At 47.5% G+C, this 14793-nt stretch overlaps 1 protein-coding gene across 4 annotated transcripts in view; it reads left to right on the top strand.

The window, feature by feature from the left end:
- LOC144170704 (putative transporter YutK) overlaps positions 1 to 9615 on the top strand; it is a 29328-nt gene extending 19713 nt beyond the window's left edge. For 3 of the 4 annotated variants that reach the window (XM_077700654.1, XM_077700653.1, XM_077700652.1), the window contains 4 exons: positions 2410 to 2578; positions 4101 to 4253; positions 6836 to 7016; positions 9460 to 9615. In XM_077700654.1, coding sequence (XP_077556780.1) covers positions 2410 to 2578; positions 4101 to 4253; positions 6836 to 7016; positions 9460 to 9476 — 520 coding nt within the window. In that variant the 3' untranslated portion in view covers positions 9477 to 9615. The remainder of the gene's footprint in view (positions 1 to 2409; positions 2579 to 4100; positions 4254 to 6835; positions 7017 to 9459) is intronic. The other variant, XM_077700655.1, reaches the window with a different exon arrangement.
- Positions 9616 to 14793: the final 5178 nt, after the last annotated feature.

Below are 14793 nucleotides of genomic sequence, written 5' to 3'. Positions count from 1 at the left end.
TCTAATTTGCTGGTTTTGAAAAAATGATCTATCACAAGCTACCAAAAGTGCATTCCAACTTGCCCATTTGGGCTTTTATTTTGCTAAACATAAGTTTATCGAACATTCGTAAATTATTAGCCCGAAGTTATTTTATGACGATAGCTGTTAGTTGAAGTCTACCTGAGTTTTGTGAAGTCAGCTTCGCGGGTACAAATAAAACGAAGGGTACGGGTGCTCCTCTAGCATCGCTGAAGTACATAAAGTCACGGTGTAGAACCAATTGCCTAATACAGGAAGAGGAGGACCAAAAGAAGGAGGAGAATGAGGTGGCGCTCGACTTCAAAACAGTGAAGTCGAGCGGGTTGAGTGGGTGGGGTCCTCAGTGCAGTACGCCGTTCGTGCGGCCTCCCATCTTCGCCCTTTCAGCTAGCCGAAGCTGCTTACTCAGGTTTGAGCTGGCAAGCCCACTCTCCCACGGCTCGTGAGTTGGATTAGGGATTGGACCAAGGCATGGGTTTGAGTGGCATGCCATAAACATATGGTAGTGTGTAGCTGGGCTGCTGCAGTGCCTGCACAGGGAAGTTTCCTCTGTATTAGGAAAGATTAAAAAAAAACAAATTTTCTAAAACAGAGAAATCTTCCGTCCACACCTTTTTAGTGCCCCTACCTGCTTAGCTTCTGGGGCACTCGACACTCACTGCCATTCCCTCTGAGAATGCCCGCAGACACATACCCCCCCCCCCGGCCGATCCCTCCCCTCACCTCTGGGAGCAGATGTTGCCAGACCCCGGGGGAGTGTGGCCAAGTCCTGCAATTTACCGAGCCCTGGCGGTCGCGGCGGCCCTCCGGACCACCTGCACCCCTAATACCTGATCCCGAAGGACGAACCCTTCTCCTTAATTTCCACCTGGGAGCCACTTATGAGGTTACGCCATTAGCAGCGAATACCTACAAGCTCTCACAAAACAATACGGCAACAACCCCGAAACAGTATTTGTAGACGCCGCGGACTATCCCGACAAGAACGCCATGGCTGTGGTGGTAGTGGACCACAAAGGACAAACGCTCACCTCGGCGACAGTTCTCACAAAAAATACTACATCTTCAGAACAAGCAGCTATCGCTCTTGCGATCACCGCAACTCGAGCCAGATACATAATCAGCGACTCGAAGGCAGCCATACGTAGCTACAGCAAAGGGCGGATATCCCAAGTCGCCGCAAGAATGCTTCAACAGCTGCGAGCACCAAATTACCGGTCAACGAAACTTATATGGACTCCTGCACACGAAGGGTTACAGGGCAACGAACGGGCCCACACAGCTGCTTGCGAGATCGTCACCCGAGCAGTAGTTAACCCCCCTGCAGTGGCAACAGATCACTCAGAGAAATTCGATAGCGTCAACTCGTACAAAGAGATCACAAATTACTACAAACACAGCAGGTGCGAATTTCCAGCCGCCCACCACACACTCAACGCTGCGCAGGCGAAAGCATGGAGGCAGCTTCAAATCAATACCTACACGAACCCGCTGGCCTATAGTCACTTCCATCCAGAGATCTTCTCGGATAAGTGCAAGCACTGCGGCCACCGCGCAGACATCACGCACATTATGTGGAAGTGCCAAAAAAAACCACGGAGCAAGACCCCTCTACCCCGCATAGATATCAACCACCTAGAGCACTGGGAAACCCTGCTGCGCAGCTCTGATCCTCTAACGCAGCTACGCCTTGTCCAGATGGCCGAAGAAGCCGCCAGGGACCAAGATCTTCTGGCTGACTAACGCGGCAAATAGAGTCCAAGCTCTCTACTTCTGGGCGAATAAAGTTCTTTCTCTCTCTCTCTCTCTCTATAGGGCACGGTGCCTGTACCCTCGCCATTTAGAGCCGTATTTGATAGAATGCTTAACAGCGCCAAGCCTTTTCTATTGTCGGCGAACGTGAATATTCATTCGAGTGCCGCTAAAGTTAACATAAACGCATTCAGCAGCCATTGCTTTAATTTTTGTTCACTTCTAAGTTTACAGCAAACACAAATAAAGTAGAATGGCAATCGCAGCCAAAAAAGATGTTCCCTTTGAATAGGAGCTCATATGAACTCTCCTTGGTTCACCAACTCGTGAAGAACATCACGTGCTTTCAACGCATATTTTCCTGGGGTAGCTACTGGTTAGTAGCGAACTGCTCAACAGATTTAGTGCGTGAGTATGAGTTTATTGTCATACCATATGACAGAATCCATGCAGTTTAAATTCTAGGGCTACCAGAAAGGTTCACGTTCTGTTCAGAGGGCTGGAGGAAATGTCTTTTGATACTTTATAAGGGGGACTAACACGGTACCAGTATGCGGCTACCATTTTAAGAGTGGTTTTAAGCAGTACTACCTTTCCGCAGTGTTAAAATGCACGCTTATTTGTCCATGCGACCAGCGAGGAGAGCAACGTCTTGGAGGCGGCGTCAAACGGCGCCGTCATGGCGCTGCTTATGGTGGGCAACATCGTGGCCAACCTGGTGGCCTTCCTTGCCTTTATCGCCTTCCTCAACAGCATGCTGCTTTGGTTCGGCTCCATCGTGGGCCTAGACTTCCTCAGCTTGGAGGTAAGAGCAACGCCTGGGCTATAAGGAAAGGTCTTAGGGGCTGCCTGCACGAGTGCGCCGTGCAAACTTGAGCTAAGTTAACACAAGAACAAGCTAATGCGTTCCGTTAGCCTAATTATAGTTACGAAATGGTGGAAGGTATAGAATAAGGGTTTCTGGTGATACATCTATTTTTTGGTACGGACAAGCTTGTTGATCGGTGTGTTATCAACGATCGGAGTTCCTGGCACCCCGCTCCTACTTCGAATATACTGCAAGCGTAAGATTTGCATAAAATCCGAAGCGGAGGATACACACATGCAGCTGCAGGCTATAAATAGTTTACAAATAGAGAAGTAATGTCTACAGCCTGAAAAAAAATACAAATTGGCGGCAGAAGCCGAGCCAACTAAAGAACGTTGACTCCTGGAAAAATGATCATTGTGGTGTTTATAAGCCGACGCTACACAGGTGATGAGGCCATCTGTAGCGGAGGGCTCCGGATTAATTTTCAACAACTAGGGATCTTAAACGCGCGCCTAAATCTCGAACACGCGGGCGTTTTCGCTTTCGTCTCCACCAGAAAAGCGTCCGCCGCTGCAGATAATTGAACCCACGACCTTGGGCTCAGCCACACAATTCCATAACCACTCAGCCGCCTCGGCGGGTTCCTGAAGAAATGGGTGGACGCACTGTACAACAAAGGATACCTACCAACTAACAACTTTAAGTGGAAGCATTTGTTGTTGGGGTTTGATTTGGCCCCGTATTTGAGCTATAGCTCAATCCTGCGCCACCAGCCAATGTAAAGATCCTTCATTTCCAAGGACATACATTTCAACACCCATGCGTTGAAGACACATTTTTTCTGGAACGATCTGTATCAGAAAGAGGCGATATAGCAGAGGGGGGTATTTCCTACAATTTGGCACAGTTTTTCTCTGAGGTGTTTCTATGGTTACCTAGCTTGCACAAATCGTAGTACATAATGAAAGATGGCCGTGTAGACCACACTGCAGATACGCATTGCAGTAAAATTCACTTTGCTTTAACGTTATAAACATCAAGGTGATGCTGCGTGCAACGTTTTCTTGTGTTGAAATTCTACGACAGTCATTCGACATAAACACTTATTTAGGAGATAGCTAAAGAGGCGAATTCGTATCTTTAGAAAACAGCTCTTACTTATTTGGGAGATAGCTAAAGAGGCGAATTCGTTTATTTAGAAAACGTCTCTTACTGGTGGTGAATGTCAAACGTGCACGTTTAGAAGTATACTGAATAACGTTCTAATGTGCTGGGAACAAACCATATTTTGGTTCTGGTATGAACATCACGATCAGATGTCGCAAGCTTAGTAAAGTATGTGAAGAAGTCTTGCAAATCCAATTTAATGTTTCTCAGAATAGCACATCTGGAGTATATTATCTCCCTCATTTCAGAGTGCGTGCGCGTTTTTAAACGAAAGGCAGAGACTGATGTGCAGCATTGAATCTCCTTGTTGCATTTAAAGCGAGTGCTGAATTTTATTGCGTTGATGCAGTGGATGCTGTCGAAACCTTTCACTCCTATGGCCTTTTTGATGGGTGTGCCCTGGAAGGACTGCAGAGTGGTAGCCGAACTGATCGGCCTCAAGACGTTTGCCAACGAATTCATTGCTTATTCTCAGCTCGTCACCATCACCGATCAACTTGACGTGAGTCACTTTAATACACTGAACGATTTCACCATGCAATGGCTCTTACTGCGAGGTGTGACCACTTGCAATTTTTTCCCGGTGGCAGTACTGTTCCAATAGTATTAGAATAACATAACCCTAGAGCCCTAAAATGCATGATTGCAGTAGTTAGTTCAAAGAGCATAAATGACCAGTGCACCGGGGTCTGATAGCGGTTCTCGAGGTTCGAAAGAGATATCACCAAAGGGCTGAGAATATTTGAATTGTATGCCGAAGGTTGCACAAAAGCTGTCGCCACCCCATAATAACAGCAGTATGTTAATGTCCTTCTGTTCTGGTCTTTCGCCCGTACACCTATGGCTACGGCAATAATAAACACGCACATATTCAGCACTTTTTTGCAGGATTCGGCATTGTCTGGTGTAAATTTTTCTTAGCGAAGTATATTTACTATGTTTTTATAGGCCGGAGGGTCGTATCCATAATTAATACCTCTTCGTAATACCAATGAGCTCTTATTTAGTGTGGCTTGGTGGGTAGTTTTTAGATGCAAAGCATCTCTTGCTCTCGGCTCCATCGTCCGTCGTCCGTCGTCCGTCCATCCACCGGCCCAGGAAGACACCGGCAACACTGCCGCTCCTGGTGCCCTTTAAGGGTTAGTGTGCTCGTCTCGTGCCGGCCCAGGAAGACACCGGCAACACTGTCGCTCCAGCATCTCATGGTCGGGGCTATGTCCCTCCCTTGTTGTGGCGCCGTCCACACCCCCACTGCGCATGCTCGGCTCATCTCGGGCCGGCCCAGGAAGACACTGGTAACACTGTCGCTCCAGGAGCCATTAAAGGGTAAGACACCACCGGGCGTTCAGCAAGCCGAGCATGCGCAGTGGGTGTGTGGACGGCGCAACAACGACAAGGGAGGGACATAGCCCCGTCGCATCTAATAAAATTACACCATCTTCCCGTAGGGGAACTCTGAGTAGTATGCGAAACAGCCATGGGCTCAACGCAATTTCCCATTTCGTAGTTCCGGTAAGTGAAAAGTGTGGTAGTTACATGGAAACCAAACTGTAAATATAACGGTAGCTACGTACATCAACCTAACGGAAACTACGAACTGAAAACTAATGGGCACTTGAATCGACCCCATGGCCGCTTTGCATACTACTCAGGGTACCATTACGGGAAGATGGTGTAATTTTTTTTCGACTCCTCCCCATATGGAAGCACTTAGCGTCAATTCTTTTTGTGCTCCAATCTACAAACAAAATTATTTGTGCCATATTTTACGAGCACAGCTGTAAATAGGGAGGGCTATTGTTTTCGAAAGCATGCCTTCACGAGCAACAGCGTACTCGCTTACCGTGTCAGCAGGTAACGGTTCTCGAGGACCCCGAAAGATCAACACAGGATCGGAAGAGTTTGTCACGGAACACTGTATGGCGATTCGACTGTCTAGAAAATAATTCGCCCCACGAGGCTTTCATGTTAAGATATCTGTCACTCTTTGTAACGCTCAAGCTAATGGTCGACCAACAACGCATGGTAACTCTCCGGCAAACCCGACGGTTCCCGCGAAGTGTCGAGAACGTTCGAATAGACGGCGCAGGGCAGAGAGCTGTCTCTGAGCTTGAATTACCGCAACATGTTGCTGTAATTCTGCGCATACGTTTCCCGTCTCCCCCAAACTGGCAATTAGAAGACCTCCTTCAGCGCTCGTCGAAACATCCAGCTGATAGAATTACCATAAAAACATCCCTTCACAATCACTGTCACCCATTGAAGTGAACAATCACATCAAACAACCGCATAAGGCCCTATGTACGCAGCGCAGAGTAGGCGTGTAAAGTTGAAAAAAATAGTAAAATACACGCGCATGCGTAATTTCGCACATTACTGTCATAGCTCATGGTGATTACAGCCGCAGCGAAGTTCTAACTAGATGGCAAGTCGTTTGGCTGATTTATTTGCTCAATTCCGCTCAGTTATTGTTGGTGTAAGCAGTTTTATTTGATAGGGCTACCTCCCAACACGCTGAGATTCTTGCTAAGTAGGCCGAAGGGAGGTGGATTGTAAGGTAGGGGACAAAGTCCATCCCCACAAGAGGCCTAACCGGGCAGGGTGCCCTGACCTACGTCGCAAGCTATAGAGCAACCTCTCCGACGGCCCAAAAGTTTATTGTGACTACAGAGCGAAGAAGCTTTTTATTGTGCATGTCTTATTTTGCATAATTCAGTTGAGCTCACTTGGAGCAGTCACTGTATTTAGCATGAAGTAAATTTAAGGCCTAGAAATATTTAGTGCTCTTGTACAAGAATAGTCAATATACTAGTGACATCTTGAAAAAAATACAGGTTCTAAAAACAGTACTAGCACCCAAAAGTCCCCGTTTAAAAATGTGCGCTGTACAATGTCGTTGAGCACTGTGCGCAATTATCAAAAATTTTAATTTGAGTAGATGCGCATCATCGTCGTACGTGAGAACAGCTACGCACCATTTTTCTTTTTTGGATGACGATTCCAGATTCACTGAGGTAAATGTTTCACAGCAGGCGCTGGTGTGAGCACACTGTTTGTGACCGGCTTTTCTGCTCTCTTCCACAGGAGCGGTCTACAGTGATCGCGACGTATGCGTTGTGCGGATTTGCAAATGTGGGCTCCGTGGGAATAATGCTGGGCGCTATGGCAGCCATGGCACCAAGCCGGAAGGCCGAGTGTGCCTCCATGGCACTGCGTTCTCTGGTCGGCGGATCGGTCGCGTGCTTTCTGACTGCCTGCGTTGCCGGTACGTCTCTTGGTTGCTCAATTTCTCTAAGCACTAGCAAAAATAACTCTAACACTTTTCATGGGAAGTAGCCACTTGTTTGCATTAGCAATTCTGCGACTGCAGCTTTGCTGGAACTTGAACACAGTAACGCAGTTGACGCAGTCGATATTTTGAGAGTGTTTCTCCGTACAGTTGTCTTTGAACATTCGACAAAAACTTTAGGCAGGTTTGTTCAGGTTGTAACAGGCTGAAAGACACAAAATGTTTAAACAATGTAATTCTGAACGGGCAATACTCAGTTTGTAGCGTGAGTGCCGTGGGAAATGTTACCTGGCGCCAGTTGCGCGGATAATGCTTGCAGCGCAGTATTAAACAGGCAACCTCCAATTCTTTTTTCACAAAATGCGTTTACCAGAGTGTTTCTGTGAGCGAATTGATGTACCGGACACTGACGTCGGAGCGACATGCAGAAGACATGCCGTTGGAAAAATCAGAGCATTCATAACAATTTGAAAGTAAGCGGTGATTATAAAAGCAAAGCACGTTCACGACTACTATCATGTTGGCACGTTTTGTACATGTTAAAAATAATTGATTTAGCACGCAGACTTTTTTGGCCAATTTACGGCAACCAAGAAATGCAGAGCTGAAGAGGTAACATTGTTCTTGGCAGTTCAAATGTAGCAAAACCGTACCACCATCGTCAAAAAAATTATGTCGAGAATAGTCGACACAAAGAAAAAGAATTAAGAAAGAAAAGGTCGCCATGTGCAGCCTGCAGGAGCTACGCATGCTGGTGCGTTTGACGTGACCGTGCTCAGAAAAGATAATAGTTAAGATGCCCCGTTGTCTCACGCCATAAGCACTTGCAGAGCAGAAGGCGTTCCGGTAGCGTGGCTCACGGAACGGGAGTGAGAACCGCAGCTAATACCTACCATTTCGTGTTTCCCACTCTTAAGCAGCGCGATCAAACTGGACAAATTTTCCGTCTTGCGCGTGAAGGGAAAATGTGGCAACACTGCTATGCGCTTCCACTCCTACAGCATGGTTTTCCTGGCCATGTGCTCATTATGCTTGGTTTTGAGGTTTCTGCCTAACTTCCCTCCACTTTTGATTCACTAATTCGGGTGCAATGGTTGATCATTTTACGTGAAATACCAGTTTCAGAGCGCAGCTTTTAAGCACCCGTTCCTGTGGTTCAGCGCCGTCGACATAACCCTGAGAACGATAAAAGATGATGCGAGCAGTGAAGATGAAAGACAGCTCGCGGAACGCAGCGGAGAATGAATGACGATAATATGGAAGAGAGCTTGAGGACGAAACCGAGGGAGGAGCGTATGGCGCAAGAAATTCACCTGTTCGGGTACTAGGGTCATTGGAGTTAGCCGAGTGAACGGGGAGCACAGGGGAGAAAAAAGAATAGGCAACGCTACGCCAAGCGGATAACGTATGACAGTGACAGCTAAGGGAAGGCGGAAAAAAATTCCCCGCATTTCCCCGAGGGGAAGAATGTGAAAGTGCGAATGCACGAGTTGAATTTGCGCGGTTCGGTAATGTTCGCGAAAGAGAGATCACACACACACACATACAACTACAAACAAAGATGCATTTATTCACACACCTATTTGTGTTGTCGTTGTACTTGATTGCTAGAGCGGATCTCAGCTTTGAAATTTCGTGTCAGTACTCCTTTAAGCGGGTGCATTAGCCCTTCTCACGCCCGATTCCTGGCCAATCCCCCACGTGGGTATGTACAATGTCAGCGGCCAGGCAGCGCGCGCCCATCTCCCCCCGTTGCCAAGGAAGACGAGGAGATTCCTGGCCAATCCCCCACGTGGGTATGTGCTATGTCAGCGGCCAGGCTGCGCGCGCCCATCTCCACGTGCGCGGACATCGCCGGTGGACGCAGGTTCAGGGTCGCTTAAGAAGTGCATTGCACTTAAAATCGGAAGAGTGTACAGCGGAAGCATAAAGAGGACAGCGGAAGAGCTTGGAGTATGACGAAAAAACTTCGAGCGTAGCCCTAAACCGCCTTTTCCTGTGGGTAAGTGGCGATGGCACTGCCTTCATCGAGAAGGTGTGCGGTGAACGAGTCCACCGAACCTAACTGTAAACAACCCTGCATTAGCGGTGGTCTGACTGCCGCGGCTAAGAGATGTCGCCATTAAGAGATGGCGCCATTTCTCAATCTGAATAGATGCGCGCAAATGTTGCTTAAGGGAGAACCGTAATTATCGATGAATCTTTGCCATTCTTTGTACCTTTGTCAGGTTTCCCGCTGCCGATGAATTATGTGGTATTTGAGATAATCGTGGAGCATGTATGAAGTTTCACTGGCATCTTTAACAGCATATCACGTCACTAATCACTGCCGACATTTGTAGCGATCTCTTTTTGCGTTTTATTTATGATAAAATAAGCAAAGCTGCATTTCAAGGTTTACCGTCTGATTCTCTTGCAGGAAGCCTCACCCCATGACTCGAGGAAATCAAGACAGGACGAGCTTTTTTGAAAACAGCGTGTGTCACTCTACTTACATCTCACTCGGCCTATCTGTTGTATGCGTGTTTATGCTATCACTACACCGGCAATAAAATCTGCATATTTATTTCCCCAATTCCTCTTTATCGCTAACGCAACTTACTTCGTCTCCGTCATACATCAGTTCGTCGGAATTATGACAACTTAAACTACTGTCTTTATTCGTGGGCCTTTAATTCGGTATGGGCTGACTGATCTGTGACGAGCTGATCGACATTCTGTGCGGTACACACCGCTGCACAGTGTGACATTCCGTTTCAAAGACGTTGTAGGCCGGGTACCGATTATGATGATGATGATGGTGGTGGTGATGATGATGATGATTTGTAGATTACCATTTGTAAGGGGGTGACGTAGCATAGCGAACGTAGTCGTAACGCCACTGTACAATCAACTCGCCAAAAACAGAAGAAGAAAAAAATTTATGGAATTTTTGTGCTAGTCTGACTTCCATGTTCACATGTCCTCCCAAATTGTTCGCTGCTCTTTCCCCACCAATATTCTAACCTTATTTTAGTAGCCTTTACTGCTGTCCGATTAACTTTTCCATTAGCCTTAGCTTCCGGAAGTCGAATGTGTACCTCACAGAGTACTGGACGGATACCTTTGCACTCTTTTACAATATGTCGCATGGTTTCTGGCTCCCTGCTGCAATATGCGCCCAGTTCTTCCTGTACCGGCTCGCGGATAAACGTTTTTGTCCGAAAGCAGCCCGCCCGGGCTCCACAAAGCAATGTACTATCTTTGCTATTATCAAAGAACTTTTCCCTCGTGATCTCCCGCTTCCCGATTGTGTAGATATTTAAGGACGTCTTTGCGTTCAACTTCTTTTTCTAGGTCCTTGTTTCTGATTATTTCCCCTGCTCCTCCAGGATTCATATACTTTGTCCTGGGCCTTCTGTTCCTTTTCCTCCACTGTGTGTCCACGCTTTTCATGTAAAGACACCGTAACACTCCGGCCGCCCATCTCTGGTCACCAATATTTCTAAGTCGTTCTTTAAAACATATTTTTCTCTGCGCTTCTCTCACTTCAAAGGAGACCCATCCCACGACTCCCTGCACTGCCTCATTAGTTGTTTTAGGGTGTGCTCCTAATGCCAATCGACCTACCGCCCTCTGATTTACTTCGGGCTCTGACTGAATCTCGGATTTGACACACACTACTAAGTTTGAAAATATTAGTACCGGTACCATTACACCCCTCCAGATCCTTCTCACTTCTTCATATTTGTTATATCCCTATAGTGCTCTGCGCTTCATGATATGGGTGTTTTTTTCCTTTCATTCTCAAATGCTCTTCGTGAGTTTTAAAATTGACCTGAACTTCGTTTATCCATATGCCCAGATATTCCTATTTTGTTACTCAGGGTATTGCTGCTTATGAACGAATACTCATTCATTACAGGCGTCGTCGTTAAAAAATTAGAACTCCCGACTTTGCTGTGCTAAACTCTAACCCTGTTCAGTGCCTTCTTCCCCACATATATCTGCGGGCCGTTGCACACACTGTTCGCTATCTGCTAGTAGTACTATGTCATTTGCATATATCAGCCCCGGAATATGTTGTTCCACTTCCTGTCCTTTGCGGCTATAACAAAGATTGAAATCTATACTGTCAAGCTTTCTTTCTAGTTTTGCCATGTACAGCTTTACAAGCAATGGCGACAGAGGACAACCCTGCTTCAAACCTCTATTTGCGAATACCGGTTCGGTGCACTTCATTCAATACTCATTCAAGACTCTTATTTTGCCAATATTTCAAAAATAATTGTTTGAAAAGCTCAGAACCGTTTTATGCGTGTACCTATACAGATATCGCCTTCGCTGTGAACCGGTGTACAGACGGTCTGCTCCAACTTTCGCGGCAGCTAGAGAGTTTTAGCAGTCCGTCTGTTCCGTCGTGTACATAGTTACCTGGTTGACCGGGACCTGTGTGGGCACTTGTGCATTCGTCGCGGTAGGGGGTTAGTTCCGCGGGCCTGCCTTCGCCATGTCCGTGCCTCCTTGCCCTTAGTCCTCGCCCTGCTGCGCGCGCAGGCGCAGATGGGTCCCGGTTAACTCGGTAACAACGTAACCAACGGAACAGACGGACTGCTAAAACTCTATTTACTCGCTCAGTCAAGATGTCCGGGCGCTGTTAACATATGTAGTGGTGCTGCAAAAATGAACCGGGAAGTGAACTCTCCTTACCACAAACTAGCGTATCTACATTGCGCGAGGGGAGAGAGGGGATAGGATGTGGAGTGACACGCATCACCGAAAACTACCGTCTCATGCCAAACTTTTGAAGCGAAGCAAGGGGAAGCACGGTCAGTAATCTTGAGCTTGATCCATTAGCTTTGGCAACAAAAATGCCAAAAAACTCCCCGTCGCAAGGCGCCGGGCGCGACCTTCGCGCAGTGCCTTTATCGGAAAAATGCCGAGCGCACGTGAGCGTGCGCCTCGCGGGGCATCGTCCAGGCTTGCGCGTGGGCTTGCACCACATGAGGACCTCCCGCCTTCGTCGTCTTCGTCTTCGGAACGGCAGCGCTGTAGCGCACCAGTCGCTACAGAGCTCCCCTTGAACAGCCGGAGGCCCCTGTGCTGCCCGTGTGACGTTTTTGGTCGGTTGAGCGTGGGAATTCCGGGGCGGGGTTACGTAACTGGGTGTCACTCGGGCTGCGGCGGCGCCGTCGTTAACGTCGAGGGGGACAGTCCTGGGTTGCCACTCGCTATACGAGGAACGTGCATAGGCGGGATCTTTCTGCTCATTATCCTGCGATATCCGCTTTCAGTGTGAGGAGAGGCTAGGTCGACCCCCAGTGGCCCGGACTAGGGGCACCTTCTGCTAATAAAGTTCTCTCTCTGCTGTTTGTGCAGCCTTGCACCACTAGTGCAAGTCGCGCCAATTTTTTTTTCGCATCACAGGCCGCTGAACCACGGGGTAAAATAACCAGGATTGCAATAAGTGAGACAAATTCCTTGAAGCAAAGTTCCGCCTGCACTATACATCTGCGCAGGAAATGTTTCGCGCATAGCCCCATCGGCGGGAACACCTTAAATTAAGCAAATTAGTACAGCTTCTACAAGGCACGGTACATGCAGTTTCGCGAACTGCTCGAGCAGACGCGTCGCTGCGTTGCACTCGCGCACGCTATGAAATAAAAACACGGTATCAGAATATACAATGTACTGAATGCATCAAGGTAATCTCATTACTTTACCGCGAACAAAAAAAAAAGAGCTGTCATTTATTCCAATATAAATATCTCGTATCTACATCTTATTTACAATATCGTGCCTGCGCACATCGCTGCCTGGTGACCCGAACATCTGCGTAGAAGATTTCAAGGAATCAGGCTTCCTGCAACGAAAAGAAAGAACATATCCACAGGCTTTTGTGCTGAACGCGTAATCCGCTGTACATCCAGCAATGTATGCCACCACCGCTGTGCGCCAACTTCTCAACAGGCTATCACACAATGTCTACCGGGAGGGCACCACAAGGATCGGCGCACTAAACGACAGTGTTATTTAGCAAAAACAAATGAGGATAGAAATGAGAAATTAAAATGCGCGCATATCTTACATTTTTTTCTGCGCGCTATTACTGAACGCCTTCAATGTTCGTTAGCCGCAATAATTGGTCTTTACGTCTTGAAAAAAAGGGTAAGCATTTTGCCACCATTTTGATGACGGTGCCGTACACTTGAACACAATGATGGACGGAGTGTTGATGACTGCCTCTGGTATTATCAAGGTCAGGAATTCCACGTTATTTACATTCGACAAAAGACGCCGGCAACGAAGGCTTTATTCAGTCAGGGAGTTTTTCAGCCACCAGGATGTGTGAATTGGCGCTCCTCTCCGATGCTCAAATTTAAACGCCAGAGGCCTATTCGGACAACGAAAAGCTACTGGTTTGTTGACACGCATGTGATGCAGCTCACAATATATACTTGCAAAACCGCAGATACGAAAGAGCTGCTTTTCTTGCTCTGGCATGCCAGTTGTGAGGTGTTAATGATTGAAAAAAACTTCATGTATGTCTTTGTTGGCGATCTCCCGTGCACAGCGCGAAGTTACGCATATCTGCGAAATTCTGTAGTTTCTTGGCATTCAGCTAACAGCTGAGGCGGTAACTATCGTCTCTACGACTCACACCCACCAGATTTTAACTTTCTTTTTCAGCGTGACAGCGCCTTGTTTTACTCAGCTCGATAGGAAACCAGGCTTCGGGTTCTCAACGCATTTCCTGCCTGATATTCACCAAAGTTTTTCGTGGATTGCCGTGCACTCGTCCGGGAAAGAGAAGGTTTCAATTGCTGATCTTCGTCTGAAGACTTTCCCTTTTTTACAGCAAAAATATATGTTTTATGATAGAATAGGATGCACTCCCGGATTCAGGTAAGAAGATGTTCGTACGCATGTAAGTGGTTACACATGAACGCACACCCTGCTGCATCACCATCGTAACTGCCCTCCAGACACGCCCTTCGAAAACGTCTGGAGCTGCACGCAAAAGCCTCCTGAAATAGGAGATAGTTGAGTTCAGTTCAACCCGTTAAAGATTAGTAATACTTGGTGTTAGGCAAGTTGGTAAGTTGGGTTATTATTCTACCAGAATTTAAGCGCAAAACATTGACAGGACAGTTGGCAGTCAGGATCCTTCGGCTGCTTAAAAGTGGGGAGTGTGTCGCACACCACCTCTTGTCACGCCTTTTACCATTCCTTTGAAGAGAGCAACTTATCCGAGTAATCTTTCAGACCTGTGTGAAAGGAAAACCTCGTACCTGCGACGCAAGCGGTCATAAAGCAGGCGGCTGATCCCGCCGCCAGGGCGCGCAGGGAGACTTCTGCGAGGTCGCCCTTGCGTGCCGGTGCCATGGCCCCCATTGCTCCCAGCATTATTCCGATGGAGCCGAAGTTGGAGAAGCCGCAGAGGGCGTACGTCGCGATCACCACGGACCGGGGCTGCGAGAGAAGGTAGGGGAAAGCAAACGCGTTAAACAGACAGGGCTCGGAAGGGTTTGCTGCGACAGCGGTTAGTGGACACTTCGCGGTTTCACACCATCGTCCGTGTTCCATGGCGATACAGACCGTTTTCGGCATTCTGCCAAACATTCCACGGGCCACTCAAGGACAGAACGAAGCATTCAAACAAGGGAATATATTGAGCAGTGTCGGTATAGTGTCTGAAGTACCAAAAAGTCCGGGAAATGGATAGGTTCAGAAAACAGAAAGATGCATGATTGGTAGAGCGAGACAACATGCA

The sequence above is a fragment of the Haemaphysalis longicornis genome, unplaced genomic scaffold (assembly GCF_048455015.1).
Source record: "Haemaphysalis longicornis isolate Haplotype H1 unplaced genomic scaffold, Haemaphysalis longicornis Haplotype H1 scaffold_2, whole genome shotgun sequence".
NCBI classification, from domain to species: Eukaryota; Metazoa; Arthropoda; class Arachnida; order Ixodida; family Ixodidae; genus Haemaphysalis; species Haemaphysalis longicornis.
The sequence above is the reverse complement of the archived record's forward strand: the minus strand, read 5'-3'. Positions and strand labels throughout refer to the sequence as shown.